The sequence below is a fragment of the Selaginella moellendorffii genome, unplaced genomic scaffold (assembly GCF_000143415.4).
Source record: "Selaginella moellendorffii unplaced genomic scaffold, v1.0 SELMOscaffold_30, whole genome shotgun sequence".
Taxonomy (NCBI): domain Eukaryota; kingdom Viridiplantae; phylum Streptophyta; class Lycopodiopsida; order Selaginellales; family Selaginellaceae; genus Selaginella; species Selaginella moellendorffii.
In genome coordinates this window covers 1402952-1415198 of record NW_003314291.1, presented here as the reverse complement: position 1 = coordinate 1415198, position 12247 = coordinate 1402952, and the positions used below count along the sequence as shown (strand labels likewise).

The 12247-nt window shown below is 45.6% G+C and overlaps 3 protein-coding genes across 5 annotated transcripts; 2 read left to right on the top strand and 1 right to left on the bottom strand.

The window, feature by feature from the left end:
- Window positions 1-4099, top strand: LOC9648988 (putative ion channel POLLUX-like 2). Its single transcript, XM_024681399.1, has 24 exons — window positions 1-144; window positions 214-257; window positions 311-471; window positions 519-782; window positions 855-926; window positions 979-1054; window positions 1110-1208; window positions 1268-1422; window positions 1474-1575; window positions 1626-1712; window positions 1767-1851; window positions 1912-2059; window positions 2152-2228; window positions 2278-2358; window positions 2414-2584; window positions 2643-2756; window positions 2810-2902; window positions 2957-3083; window positions 3141-3217; window positions 3269-3316; window positions 3364-3433; window positions 3500-3573; window positions 3636-3746; window positions 3846-4099. Exons 4-24 carry the CDS (start codon window positions 724-726, stop codon window positions 3936-3938), a joined length of 2019 nt encoding a protein of 672 aa, XP_024537167.1. The 5' UTR covers window positions 1-144; window positions 214-257; window positions 311-471; window positions 519-723; the 3' UTR covers window positions 3939-4099.
- A 17-nt stretch (window positions 4100-4116) lies between these two features.
- Window positions 4117-6460, top strand: LOC9648645 (cationic amino acid transporter 1). Of its 2 annotated transcripts, none has more exons than XM_002976406.2 (3): window positions 4117-4154; window positions 4216-4580; window positions 4930-6460. In XM_002976406.2, exons 2-3 carry the CDS (start codon window positions 4223-4225, stop codon window positions 6357-6359), a joined length of 1788 nt encoding a protein of 595 aa, XP_002976452.1. In that variant the 5' UTR covers window positions 4117-4154; window positions 4216-4222; the 3' UTR covers window positions 6360-6460. The 2 variants fall into 2 exon arrangements, with proteins under 2 accessions (XP_002976452.1, XP_024537156.1); XM_024681388.1 differs by having other exon boundaries at window positions 4213-4580.
- A 264-nt stretch (window positions 6461-6724) lies between these two features.
- On the bottom strand, window positions 6725-10664 carry LOC9648643 (nucleolar GTP-binding protein 1). 2 transcript variants are annotated; one of them, XM_002976272.2, is made up of 18 exons: window positions 10519-10664; window positions 9598-10455; window positions 9453-9544; window positions 9291-9405; window positions 9149-9213; window positions 8978-9091; window positions 8838-8912; window positions 8739-8777; window positions 8617-8688; window positions 8448-8561; window positions 8317-8388; window positions 8222-8258; window positions 8040-8152; window positions 7786-7977; window positions 7587-7719; window positions 7184-7526; window positions 6990-7111; window positions 6725-6918 (listed from the first exon to the last, which is right to left on the bottom strand). In XM_002976272.2, exons 2-15 carry the CDS (start codon window positions 9713-9715, stop codon window positions 7639-7641), a joined length of 1299 nt encoding a protein of 432 aa, XP_002976318.1. In that variant the 5' UTR covers window positions 9716-10455; window positions 10519-10664; the 3' UTR covers window positions 6725-6918; window positions 6990-7111; window positions 7184-7526; window positions 7587-7638. The 2 variants fall into 2 exon arrangements, with proteins under 2 accessions (XP_002976318.1, XP_024537159.1); XM_024681391.1 differs by having other exon boundaries at window positions 6728-6918; window positions 7184-7719.
- Window positions 10665-12247: the final 1583 nt, after the last annotated feature.

The window sequence follows — 12247 nt, the reverse complement described above, 5'->3', positions numbered from 1 at the left end:
TATATTCCATGGGGCTTTCATGGCGTTGTGAGGGTTTCGTCGTTTAGGGCTCCTTGGCGCGGCGATGACGGCATCGGCCGGCATTTCTGCCGGCGCCGCCGCCCGTGTGGAATGCCGCTGCTGTCCATGCGCGTCGTCGCTCAGGTAATCCACTCGCATTGTCGATTCTCTTGTGTCGCCGCATTGTGATCGATCGTGCGATTCGATTGCCAGCAGCAGCAGCGGGGATTGCCGAGTGAAGCTTTCAGCTGTGACAAGTAAGTAGTAGTAATGAGCGTGATGCGCTGAGCTCCAGCTGTTTGAAATCCAGAGAGAAGGCTGCAAAAGGCGATTTTTTTGTGCGGAAAGAAGCAGCTAACGCGCCAGCCAGCAAGAGCTTCTCTCTTGCCCAACTCAAGCTGGTTTTTCCAAAAGAGACGGAAGAACACAGACCTCCCAGTGACGCAGTTTGTGCAGTGTGCATTGTTTGAGGTACTTTGGCTAGCATTTTGTTTCCTTTCTCAATGTGTGTGTTGTAGGCAGTGGTGATTGAAATGACTATGCGTTTCTCGTGGAAGCATCTGTCGGGTGCTTTGCGAGACTTTGAGTTGTTAACGGCTGCTCTAGCGTTTCTAAAAGGCTTACACGCATCTAAGCCAGTGGGAGTTGCGGCACCAGACTTCCTTTCAAGAGCTAATTTTGCTAAGGTGGATTGGAGCAGATCACGCATCTCTTACATGCTAGATGTCATGCTCGAAAGGCATCCCATGTCGTAAGCACTATACCATTCAACTGCAAGCATTGTAAGTTTCAAATCTTTAATTCTCCGGCAATCTTGTATTTTTCTTCTCTTATATTGACGAGTGCATTCGCAGATACATGTGCCTGCTTGCTATGGGATGCGTGGCTCTGACTTTGATCGGAGGGATTATTTTTAATAAGAACAGGTACTCGTGTTTTGTTTTCTAATGTTCGCGTGTTTCATTCCCGTGCTGGCAGGACTTTTAACCAAAAACTTGAAGATTCGTTTTGGGATGCTTGGGCTTGTGTTTGTGCATCTAGTATGCACCTCAAAGTGAGCAAATCCGAGAAACTTACCGTAGATTCTCTTGCTGACCATTTCGCTGCAGGAGACAACTCGTGCTGAGAGAGCAATCGGTTTGATGCTGGCAATGTGCGGAATATTAGTTTATACACTTCTCATGGGCACGATAAATGCTCAGTTCAAAGTTCGTTGCAACAACTACTGTTTTAAAATGATTTGAGTGTTTGAATGCGTGATTTGCAGAGTCATATGGATCGGCTGAGGGAAGGTGCTCATTCTCAAGTGTACGAAGATGGGCATATTGTAATTTGTGGTGCGAACAACCATCTCGTGACCGTTCTCAAACAAATTAACAAACGTCAAGCACACTACTGGCGTTCTGGAGCAGCGAGATCAAGGTATGATAGAAGCGAAACGTGTGTTTCTGTAATTTCTTTGTTTATGCGCAGAAAGCAGACAGTGTTGCTTCTCTCTGAGCGTCCACGAGCCTACACTGATCAGCTTGTGATGAGTGTAAAAGACCAACCTCATCTTAATATTTTAACACGAAGGTATGGTTGGTTCCTTTCTTACGACTTGCGCCTAACTTGTATGCGTTCAGTGGAAGTCTGAGCTCCACGCTGTCCTTCCTTCGAGTGGGTGCAGATAAAGCTCGCACCGTGTGTTTTCTTTCCAACAAGGATGACACGTAAGTTTTAGACAACAAGAGATATTGATGACTTCAGGTACGTTTTATGTGCAGATACGAGGCGGATGCAGAGGTTGTTCTTTCGGTGTTGGCTCTTCGGCCTTTACTTCAAGGATTTAAAGGAAATGTAATTGCAGAGGTAACAGAGAGTAAATAACTTTCAGTTTACAATGCGTACAAGATTTTCCGTTTTGTGCAGGTCTCAAAAGCGAGCTCCGCTAATCTTTTAATGTCATTGTCGGGAACGAGAGTGCAAACCGTTCAAAATCTTTCAGCAAAGCTATTTGTACAATGTTCACGGCAACCAGGGCTACGGGACGTATACAGACAAGTGCTTAGCTATGGGAGTAATTTCTAAACATAAAACCCTCACAAGTAACAGAATTTGAATGCTTAAAGCTTTTGGAATATTTCTGAAGAAGAAAATCTCTCTGGGCAGAGCATGTCATAAACCTGTACAAATATCCGGGACTATCAGGTTTGCACTACCAACAAGTCCGACGAGGCTTTCCAGAGGTAATTCTAAAGTTTTCCTAATACTGGTGATTTAATTGGGAACAAGCAGGCTATAATTTGCGGAATCCTTCGAGAAGGAAAGCTTGATTTCCATCCCCATGAGGATCTTGTCGTCCGAAGCAGCGACAAGGTACAGGAAGCTTTCGTATTCTCTAATGTTGCTCATAATTTTCGACATGCTGTAGTTCCTCGTTATAGCACCGAAAGGAACTCAAAAGGAAGCTCCACATAGTCTTGTGAAGATTGCTGAAAGATATCGCAAGACCCTTAACACAATTGACAAAATCCTATGCGACTGTAGAGGTGGACAGAAATGTCAGATTTCGACCGAACACGTACCAAAGCCACAACCAAAGGTAATAAGTAGCATTTCTCGTTTCGAGCATCAATTTACAGCATGAAGTCTCATTGCAGGCGGCCGAGAAAGTCCTTGCTAGAAAAGAACGAATTGTTATTCTCGGGTGGCGCCCAGATGTTTGTGATATGGTTCTCGAGTACGATGATTATGTTGGTCCGGGTAGTGAATTGGTACGCATAGCCATTCATTTGTGATTTCGTTTCGAACCCTGTGTTGATGTCAGGTTATACTAGCTGAGGCCTCTTTGGAGGAAAGACAACTCGTAATGGACAGAAGATTTTCAAGGCCATTACGGAACATAACGTTGACGCACAAGGTACTGGCATTTGTCTTCGGGATGCTTGCTATTACTCTTGAATTTCTGTAGTAGATTGGAAGTCCCATGAGTCGAACAGACTTGAAACTTGCTATTACAAACATTGCTCCGGAGTTTGGAAATGAGGATACCCCGCCTTTGTCAATCTGCGTCATTGCGGATGGCAAGTGGCACGTCGGAGGTATGGTGGTTGTGTGAAAGATGGAAATTGTCGGTTGACGCGTTTTTGCTTTACCAGGCACCCCAAAGGCAGACAAACAGTCTGCGTTTGCTCTTCTTCTCGCAGAAGCGCTATGCAGAGAGTATAAAATCAAGGTAGGCTCCATTCATTGGCAATGTTTCGTTTTGGCCATGTGCTTGCTTCAGGTGACGAGTTTGGTCGCCGAGTTCGTTGACAAGAAGCTTGGAAAGCAGGTTCGCTGCACCGACTTTTATGATACTATATTCTCTTTCCTATTCAGGTTGTTCAAAGCCACCCGTCTCTAAATTACATCTGTACCCACGAGTTATCAGGGCTCGTCACTACTCAAGGTGCTCACAAGCTCTTCTGGCTCGACTCGAACTCTTGAAAGTTCTTGCTTCTTTTTCCTTCTCCAGTGTCGGAAAATGCGGATTTAAATGCGGTCTGGACGGAGCTCCTCAACTCATGGGGAAATGAGATATATGTCCAGGTATTCATTCACCTCTCTGTTTTTTCAAGACTCTACTCAACCTGGAAGTCATTGTGTTTCAGGATATTGGCCTTTACGCAACCACCAATGAAGCTCCCTCGTTCAACGAGCTTGCAGAGCGTGCGGTCTTGCGTGAAGAGGTAGCTATAGGATATCGGCGAGGGAACAAAGTGGTACGCCTTTTACTTGTTAGCATAGGCAGCACAATAGGCATGATTTCTTTCTTTTGTGCATTCGTTTCCTGATTCGATCTCTTGTTTGTGTTAAACCAGGTGATCAATCCCAAGTCGAAAGAAATACCACTCAGATTCAAACCGGGAGACGCACTGGTGGTAATTGCCGAGGACCAATACGGAGTGAGCTAAGAGCTAAGGTGAGAACGTCCTGCCCGCGCTTTGGAAGAATATGCTCATATTTAAACGTGAGCTCCCGGATCTTGGGAGGAATAGCAAATAGACTCGAGCGCCGTCAAGACCGGCGCGTGTATCGAGATCTGACGGTCAGGATTGAATTTTTGTCGTGCTTTCCTTGTGGTCTCTCCAATGTTGCTCGCTGGTGTCGTCTAGCTTGGTTGCTGCAAGGTTTAAATCAATTCATCCAGTTACTCTTCACCTCTTTTTTTTTTTTTTTCCTGTGAAGAAGATCGATCATGGGGTCCAATTTCCTTCCCGAGGAGTCGTTCCAGAGCTGGAGCAGCTATGTCCACGCCCTGTCGGAAACGCGGCCTCGATTCATGGACAGGCTGCGAGCTCGCTCCAGCGATCAGGAAGAGCTGCTGGAAGTTAAGTCGCGGAGCAAGAACGAGATGATCAAGACGCTCAACTGGTGGGATCTCATGTGGTTTGGGATTGGAGCGGTGATTGGAGCTGGAGTGTTCGTGCTGACGGGACAGGAAGCTAAGGAGCACGCGGGGCCTGCGATCATTCTCTCGTACGCCGTTGCTGGACTCTCCGCCATGCTCTCCGTCTTTTGCTACACGGAATTCGCTGTGGAGATCCCTGTCGCTGGTACGCTTTCCTTTCCTTGATCTCAGTTGCTTCGCTCTTGAGTTTCTGTGAGTTGCTTGGCTTGATAGTGTTTGCTTGGTTGAGCTTCGTGGATGAAGTCTTGCCGGTGAGTAGAGAATCTCTTTTTGTTGCTTTGCTTGTTTGCTAGTGGTCGGTGAGAATTAAATCGACGGATAATCACGAGACACTGTTTTTCCTGACTGGTGTTTTCTACTTTGGTCTGTATCATTGATAACGGCTTCCTTGTGGACTTTCTCCATGAGCGATTTTTTTTTTTCTTCGTTATGGTTGATGACTTTCAGTTCTCTGTTTTACTACCATTAAGCTTTAATATGTTTCTGGATGAAAGGTGGCTCATTTGCGTACTTGCGAGTGGAGCTGGGCGACTTCGCGGCTTTCATCGCGGCAGGAAACATCATCCTCGAGTACATTATCGGCAACGCGGCCGTGGCTCGCTCCTGGACGGGATACTTCGCAGCTCTCCTCAACCACGACAGCTCAGACTTCCGGATCTACGCACCATCTCTGGCCAAGGACTACAACTATTTGGATCCAATCGCAGTGGTGGTCCTCTGTATCGCGGGAGCCATCGCCTGCTACAGCACTCGTCATGCCTCCACGCTCAACTGGATCGCCTCCGTCGTCAACATGCTCGTCATCGCCTTCATCATCGTCGCCGGACTCACGCAGGCCGACACTTCCAACTACACCCCTTTCATGCCTGGCGGCGTCCGGGGCCTCTTCAGTGCTGCGTCCGTCCTCTTCTTTGCCTACCTCGGCTTCGACGCCGTCTCCACCATGGCCGAGGAGACGAAGAACCCCGGCCGGGACATACCACTCGGCCTCCTCGCCTCCATGACCATGGCCACGGTGATCTACTGCTTGATGGCGCTGACGCTCAGCCTCATGACCCCAAACGCTCTCATCGACAAGGACGCTCCTTTCTCGGTGGCTTTCAAGCTCCACGGCATGAACTGGGCTCAGTATATCGTCGCGCTGGGAGCTCTCAAGGGAATGACCACCGTTCTCCTCGTTGGTGCTGTCGGACAGGCCCGATACTTGACTCACATTGCTCGGACACACATGATCCCGCCGTGGTTCGCCGTTGTCAACGGGAAAACTTCCACTCCAGTGAACGCCACCGCCGTCATGGTTGCTGCCAGTGCCATCGTCGCGTTCTTCTCCAGCCTCGGGATCCTGGCCAACCTCTTGTCCATCAGCACGCTGTTTATCTTCAGCATGGTGGCGATGGCTCTGCTTGTCCGGAGATACTACGTCGAGGGGGTGACGAGCACGCGTCATGCGCTCGAGTTTGTCGGGTTCATGGCGGTCATACTCGCTTCCTCGATTGCCATCGCGATTTACTGGGCCGTGAGCGACGGGTGGATCGGCTACGTTGTTGCTGTTCCGGTTTGGTTCCTGGCTACCGCTGGCCTGGCCGTGTTTGTGCCGACTTCCAGAAAGCCAAAGGTGTGGGGGGTGCCGCTGGTGCCTTGGCTGCCATCGCTGTCGATTGCTACCAACATTTTCCTGCTGGGATCCATGGACACGGCCTCGTTCGTGAGGTTTGCGGTGTGGACGGGACTCATGCTCCTCTACTATGTCTTCTTCGGCCTCCACGCATCGTATGACGTCTCCAAGGAAAAAACGAAGAGGGATCCAAAGATGGAAGAGCCTGTCAAGCACGCAAGCAATGATGTCGAGGCAGCTGCCACTGACGAGCACAGCAAAGCCGTTTTGCTCGAGAATGGAACTGCAGAGCAACAGACAAACAACTAACAAACATGCCTCGTGATAAAATAAAGTTGAAAGTGTAAGCTCGAAAGCGAGTTTAATATTGAGTTTTAGAACTAGAATACAAAGGATTCCCATGAACTGTATATTACATTAAGTTCTCAAACGTGAATCTGATACTGTTTCTAAGGAAAAAAAACTAAATTAGCAAGGATTGCCAAAGATTGCTTTACTGCATATATTCGCTAGAAACCGGATGGCAAGACAAAGAACCTGCCGTAACGCTCGACTCAGCATGAAACATGTTCAAGCTTGAAGCGCTATGATATGATCCATCGACTCACATTCTAAATCCAATGCTCGTTTCTAAGTCTTCTTCGCTTCGTATAACGTATCTGAAAGAGGAGAAGAAAGAAACCAGGAATCCAAGCCTTTGTAAAGCACGCAAGGAATGACGTCGAAATGAAGAGCAAAACAAGGCAGTTTTGCTCCACAAGGCCGCTGAAACGACCCAACGGACAAACAACAAACTAAAAACACTCCCTATTCTCTAGGAAAACAGATCACAACAACAATCTCGTTTTGATTCACTTGTCGACTTGAGCTGTGCATGCAAACAATCCAATCCTCAAAAACTTTACTGCCTAAGCTGTTAAAAAAATAAATAAATCTTACCCAGCTTTCCGAGTCCATTGCAACGAGCACACACGATTTGGGTGTTATCCTTCCTTGCAGCGTTCGCGGTCAGCTTGGAACCAGTCTTCCTCACGAATCCCGCTCCATCGCACTCGGGGCACCTGAAAAAAACTCAAGGGACATCAGTCAGCCATGGATGAATTGAAAAACGAGAAAAACAGATCGTTACTCACAGATCCTTGCGGGAGAAGAAGATGGGAAATGCAGTTCCTATTACTGCAATCCCAATTGCCCCGGCGATCAAGTAGCTTGTGCTGTTCGATGAGAGCTCACCAACGGCACACACCACTTTGGGTCCTCGACGTCGGCCTCCGTTGCTACTTATCCCCACCACTGAACCTCTGCTGTAAGCGCCTACGTGACACGAGCTCGACGCAACAGTGCCGCTGGAGATGGAGAGTGCTGCTGATGTCGCCATGAGAGGAGCTTCTGTCAGTTAGCAGCGAAAGAGCAGCCAGCCAAGCCTTATCCGACCATAGTATTTATACGAGGCACGTCTTGCGGATAAAAACTCACCTGTATAGTAGTTTCTTAAAAGGCTTAAATCATTTCGTGTTGAGTAAATCGAAAACTCACAGCTTTAGCTCCATTTTGCTTGAATGGTTGCTAGAACGAGCAGTGGATAATGTTATGACTCCTCATCCACAGCGGCTTTCTCTTTACTTTGATCCGAGATACTTCTCAGCATTTCCAAAACCCTCGATGACAGCTGCAATAAGCGCCAACTCCGTGAGTTTCTTTTCTTGCTTATAAACGTTTCGATATAGAACATTACCTCGGAAACGTTGTGCTTTGTCTCCACTGATACCCACAGCGCTCCAGGTGGTCCACAAGTTTTGTACCGGACAATCTCATCCACTTCTTCGCCATCACGAAGAGCTGGCACTTCCAGGAGATCAGCCTTAGACACCACGTCGATCCAAGGCCGGCTTGGAAATCTTCCTCGAATTTCTTTATAGATATAAAACTGCAAGTTCATTGCGCAATCGTGTAAAGTACCGGCCATGAACTAAAATTTCCAGCTTTTACCTGGTCCTGCACGCTAGTACCACATTCTCCCGTAAGGTCGTGCACGTATAAAACAGCCGTTGGGAGATAAGCTAGTGCCGCTAAAGTCAACTTCTCCATGTCGTTTCGGTCCGCTGGTTATATACAATGCTGTTAGCAACAGAGCGAAGAGGAAAATGAAACGACAAGTTTTATAGTCGCACCATCAATCCTGTTGAGCAGACCTGGAGTATCTGTAACCTGAACAAATTAGGTTGGTGACGCTTGGACTGTATAAAAAGCCGTTCTTACACCTTACCTGGTAAGAAAAAGCATAATCCATTATATGACCCATGGAAATAGCTCTTGTTGTGAATGGATAGTTACAAACCTGCATGGTCGATACCCAGTTAGCGAAACATACTCAAAAACCGAAAAAGAAGTTCCAACCTCTGGCTTTCCCGTAGAGAGCACCCGCACCAAAGAGGATTTACCAACATTCGGAGCTCCGACTAGGCATAGAATTGGGTCGCGAGGATTGACAACCGGGAGCTTCCTGAGAGTCTGTAAACCTAGTAAATTCTCTGATCCCGCTATAAATGCAATCAAAGGTGTCAACCTTAGCTGTCTCTTTCAGATCCTCAAGGTACTGAACGTGCTCGTGGAACACAACAGTCATCTCGTGAAATCCCTGCACAAGTGGTGGTAAGACTTTTATCCAAGAGCAGAAAGAAAGAGCACCTCATCTTTTAGATCTGCAGCCTCCCTTCTGGTGCTTGACTGCATCAAATAGTTGGTTCACGAGAGTAAGCAAATGCCAGAGAGGCGACGTGAGCTCACCTTGGAGCACAGCGAGGCCATATTCTTCCCGCACAGAGTCAGCTTTTTCCTCAGAGTTAAAACGTTGCCAAGGATCTGCTTCAGTACAAGCATGAAACAACACACACTAGATGTGAAATCCAAGTGCGAGTAAATAGTACCTCTTCGTACTTGCCTTTTCCGAGTGTGAACTCTAAAAGCGACCTCTCATACGCATGTAATTCGTAGCTCCTGGGGAACTTTTTGAAGTAAGTCGTAAGAGGGACTGAGAGTTCCTGCGAAGAGAACACCGATAATTCCCGCACCCAACATAAACAAAGAATGGAGCTCACCTTCATCAACGCATCCAGCTGCCTTGCTCCGCGGTTTCGCTCCCTCTTGGCGATGTTTGAGATGGCTGTGAGCTCGTCGTGAAGGAACACAGATGAAATGGGAAGAAGAAAAACAGATAAACTGCGAAAAACTCAATCACACCTTTGGACGGCGGAACCCTTTTGGCAGCTTTCAATGCGGAAGCCAAAATCTCTTCGGCAGGAACAACCATTGGGAGTTGCTGAAACGCTCCCACATCTGGCTGCTGACTTTGCACCTAGAAGACAATCTAAGGCTTCCCTTCTTTTGAATTGTTGGACATACCGATGGATGCAATTCCTTAAACAATCGGAGCTCATCATCGGTGAGAGTCGGTCTGGGAACCGCAGGCTGGTGAACACCAGAAAGAAGATCACCTACATTTCAAGGAAACAATGAGAGAAACGAATCGAAAGTGCGTAAATGCTACCTCCTCTTCCCCCTCCCTCTGGTGCTGCGCAAGAGCACGGCGGCAACGAATGAACGAACCGAGTGCCAATGCGATGCGGCAGTCGCCAGAGCTGCTGCTGCGGGAGCGCCAGCTTCATCCAATCCCTCCCCTCTCCAAAACCCTAAGAAGCCAAAAACAGAAAGAAATTTCGTTGAATCGCACCTAGTGCTGACATCGCTGCGATTGCGAAATTCCTGTGAGATTGGGTCCAAAAGGTTGTTAGAATGTTGCAGTATTGAAAGAAACTTGGCATCTCTACTAGAAAAGAGAAAGGTGTGATACTGCGTTGGGTCTGGTCTTGTTCTTTTGTGATTCTCCTTGTTTTCTTCTTTTTCCTTGCAAGAAATCTTTGTGTGCTCTTTTGGGATGGGACTGAAAAGTCCCCGGGACTTACCAACAAGAGCAACTCAACAACAACAAATAAACACGAATCAAAGCACAAAAACAATGCTTTCTAGAACCTGGTTGTCCCTTCCCAAGTTTTATTACATTCTTATTTCTTTGCTTTGTCGCTCTTGCTCACCATCCTTTGTGGGATTTATATAAGTCAAATCTTCTGATACTCCACAATGATGTTGCCGGCATTTGGATCGGCCATCTTCTGGAACAGCTCGTGAGGCAAATCAAAAGTCCCATTGCAACCCTCGGGGCAGTAATCCACAATCTTGATGGTGTAAGGACCAGGATTGCTGGTGCAACCATAGGGCCCCTGGTTGTTCTGCCGAACACATTTGACGGTGTACATGTCTCCACAGCCTCTGCCGCCCATGTAAATCGCAGCACTGCCCGCTGCAAACATATGATCAGCCGGAAGGTTGTTATCTGCACAGGCATTTGCTGCAAAGCAAAGAGAAAATTGGCGATCATGCATGGATGGAATCACAAAAATGATCAACTTACGTGTGTATGGAGAGTCATAGTACGTTGCGGTTCCTTGTGCAGCCATTGCAACGTGAAGTATCATTCCAAGCACAAGCACAACAGGCAAAACTGCAGCTTTTAGCTCCATTGATCGATCTATCTTCACTCCACTCGAGTTTGCAAAAGCCCAAACTTTTGGCCTGAGGAACTCCACGTTCCCACGCAAGTTATAGTCTGGTCTGCACATACGGTCTTCATACGCTGTTGACGTATGCGTTAAGGCCACGGCCGTGTTCAAAGTCCGGGCTAGTCAAGTCAGGTCAAGGTCAAGTCCAGGTCATTCTAAGGGTTTATATATGATGTGTACCTATTCTACTTGTAAGTAGTAATAGTTAAGTAACTTTAACTTGATTCTCAATGATAATCCATTATGCTAAACTTGAGTTATGAATGTTTTAGTTGGGATCTTATTTGTTCACATCTACTAATTACTCACATATGGATCCAGAAACTGTCATAAATTTTGCTTATGGTATATAAAATTTAGCGACACCTTTGTTGGTCCTAGATTAATGGTGTCTAACCACTCACTTCATGCTCATCTTCTTGATCATAGTTTTAGTCTTCATTAACACCTTCTCTTAAAAGCAATATGTTTAGAATATGGAAATTGCAATTGCATGCAATAACATTCAGGTGAAAAGAGCAACAGTAGTGGATACTTTGAATACTTTTCCAATCATAATAGTTTCAATATTTAAATTTTGTAAGCATGAGGCAAAACTATCAATTTACAATGATTAAGGTTTTTGAGTTTCCTCCTAGCATGGCAAATAATAAATCTAACAAAGCACAAAATTGAGGATTTTATATAATACTTCCTCCTCCCATAGTTTGACAATCCTTCTAACAAGCCAACCCAAGTCTTCTTTTAATGTTGTGCTTTGGGGGGAGGGAGATTATTAAACACCGTACTGAAGAAAACAATAGTAAGGGACATATTATTGCTTGAGATGCAAGCGATAATAAGTTTATGGTCCTAAAAGGTGATTTTGGTTCTAGTTACTTTGAAAGTTATAGTGATTACCCTTGAAGCTGCAATGGTACCATGGGCTACAAGTGTTTATAATCAGCATTTGTAAAATATTTTAAATATTTCACTGATGAATTAAGTTGAATTGGAAAGAGTCTTTTTCAAAATGTCAAGCAACTATATTAATTTCAATATGTTATTTATTTATATTATCATAGAAAAAAAATGCCTAAATTATAGTACTTTAATAACCTAGATTCTAAAGCTTGGTGGATCTTGTGTTTGGTCCACCCCATCAACAAATACATTAGTGGGAAGAAAACATTTTATATCCATGTGGAGAAGTTGGGAAATCGAGCATACAATATACCTAGTGTCTCAACTTAGATCTAAATAGGCTCTCTTAATTAAAACTCAACGAATTAATCATGAAATATTAGAACTTGGATAACTCTTTGGGATTATTCAGATAAAATGCTTAAAATATACAATTGTTCAATTGCATGTAGGAGAAAATAGTTATATCAAATGATGTCTTTAATTCAATTGTAGAAGTTCTCTCCAAAATCCCAATCAAAGATTAATGAATGATTGTCCTTACTTGAAAGGTTTGTAGCAAAGCATTTGTGCTAATAAGTGAAAACCCACCTAGATACTTGTAAAGCTTTTATCAAACTTCCATATATATTACATGTTGGAAGCCTTCTCAGAGTAAATTTCCTATTGTGTTTGACT

Coding starts and splice junctions, on each gene's coding strand:
- LOC9648643 (XM_002976272.2), bottom strand. CDS start 9,715: ATGAAGCTGGCGCTCCCGCAGCAGCAGCTCTGGCGACTGCCGCATCGC. Junction 9,092..9,148: donor AGCTGGATGCGTTGATGAAG/GTGAGCTCCATT, acceptor TTCTCTTCGCAG/GAACTCTCAGTCCCTCTTAC. Junction 8,389..8,447: donor TCTCTACGGGAAAGCCAGAG/GTTGGAACTTCT, acceptor TCGACCATGCAG/GTTTGTAACTATCCATTCAC.
- LOC9648988 (XM_024681399.1), top strand. CDS start 724: ATGTCATGCTCGAAAGGCATCCCATGTCGTAAGCACTATACCATTCAA. Junction 927..978: donor ATTATTTTTAATAAGAACAG/GTACTCGTGTTT, acceptor CCGTGCTGGCAG/GACTTTTAACCAAAAACTTG. Junction 1,423..1,473: donor TCTGGAGCAGCGAGATCAAG/GTATGATAGAAG, acceptor GTTTATGCGCAG/AAAGCAGACAGTGTTGCTTC.
- LOC9648645 (XM_002976406.2), top strand. CDS start 4,223: ATGGGGTCCAATTTCCTTCCCGAGGAGTCGTTCCAGAGCTGGAGCAGC. Junction 4,581..4,929: donor TGTGGAGATCCCTGTCGCTG/GTACGCTTTCCT, acceptor TCTGGATGAAAG/GTGGCTCATTTGCGTACTTG.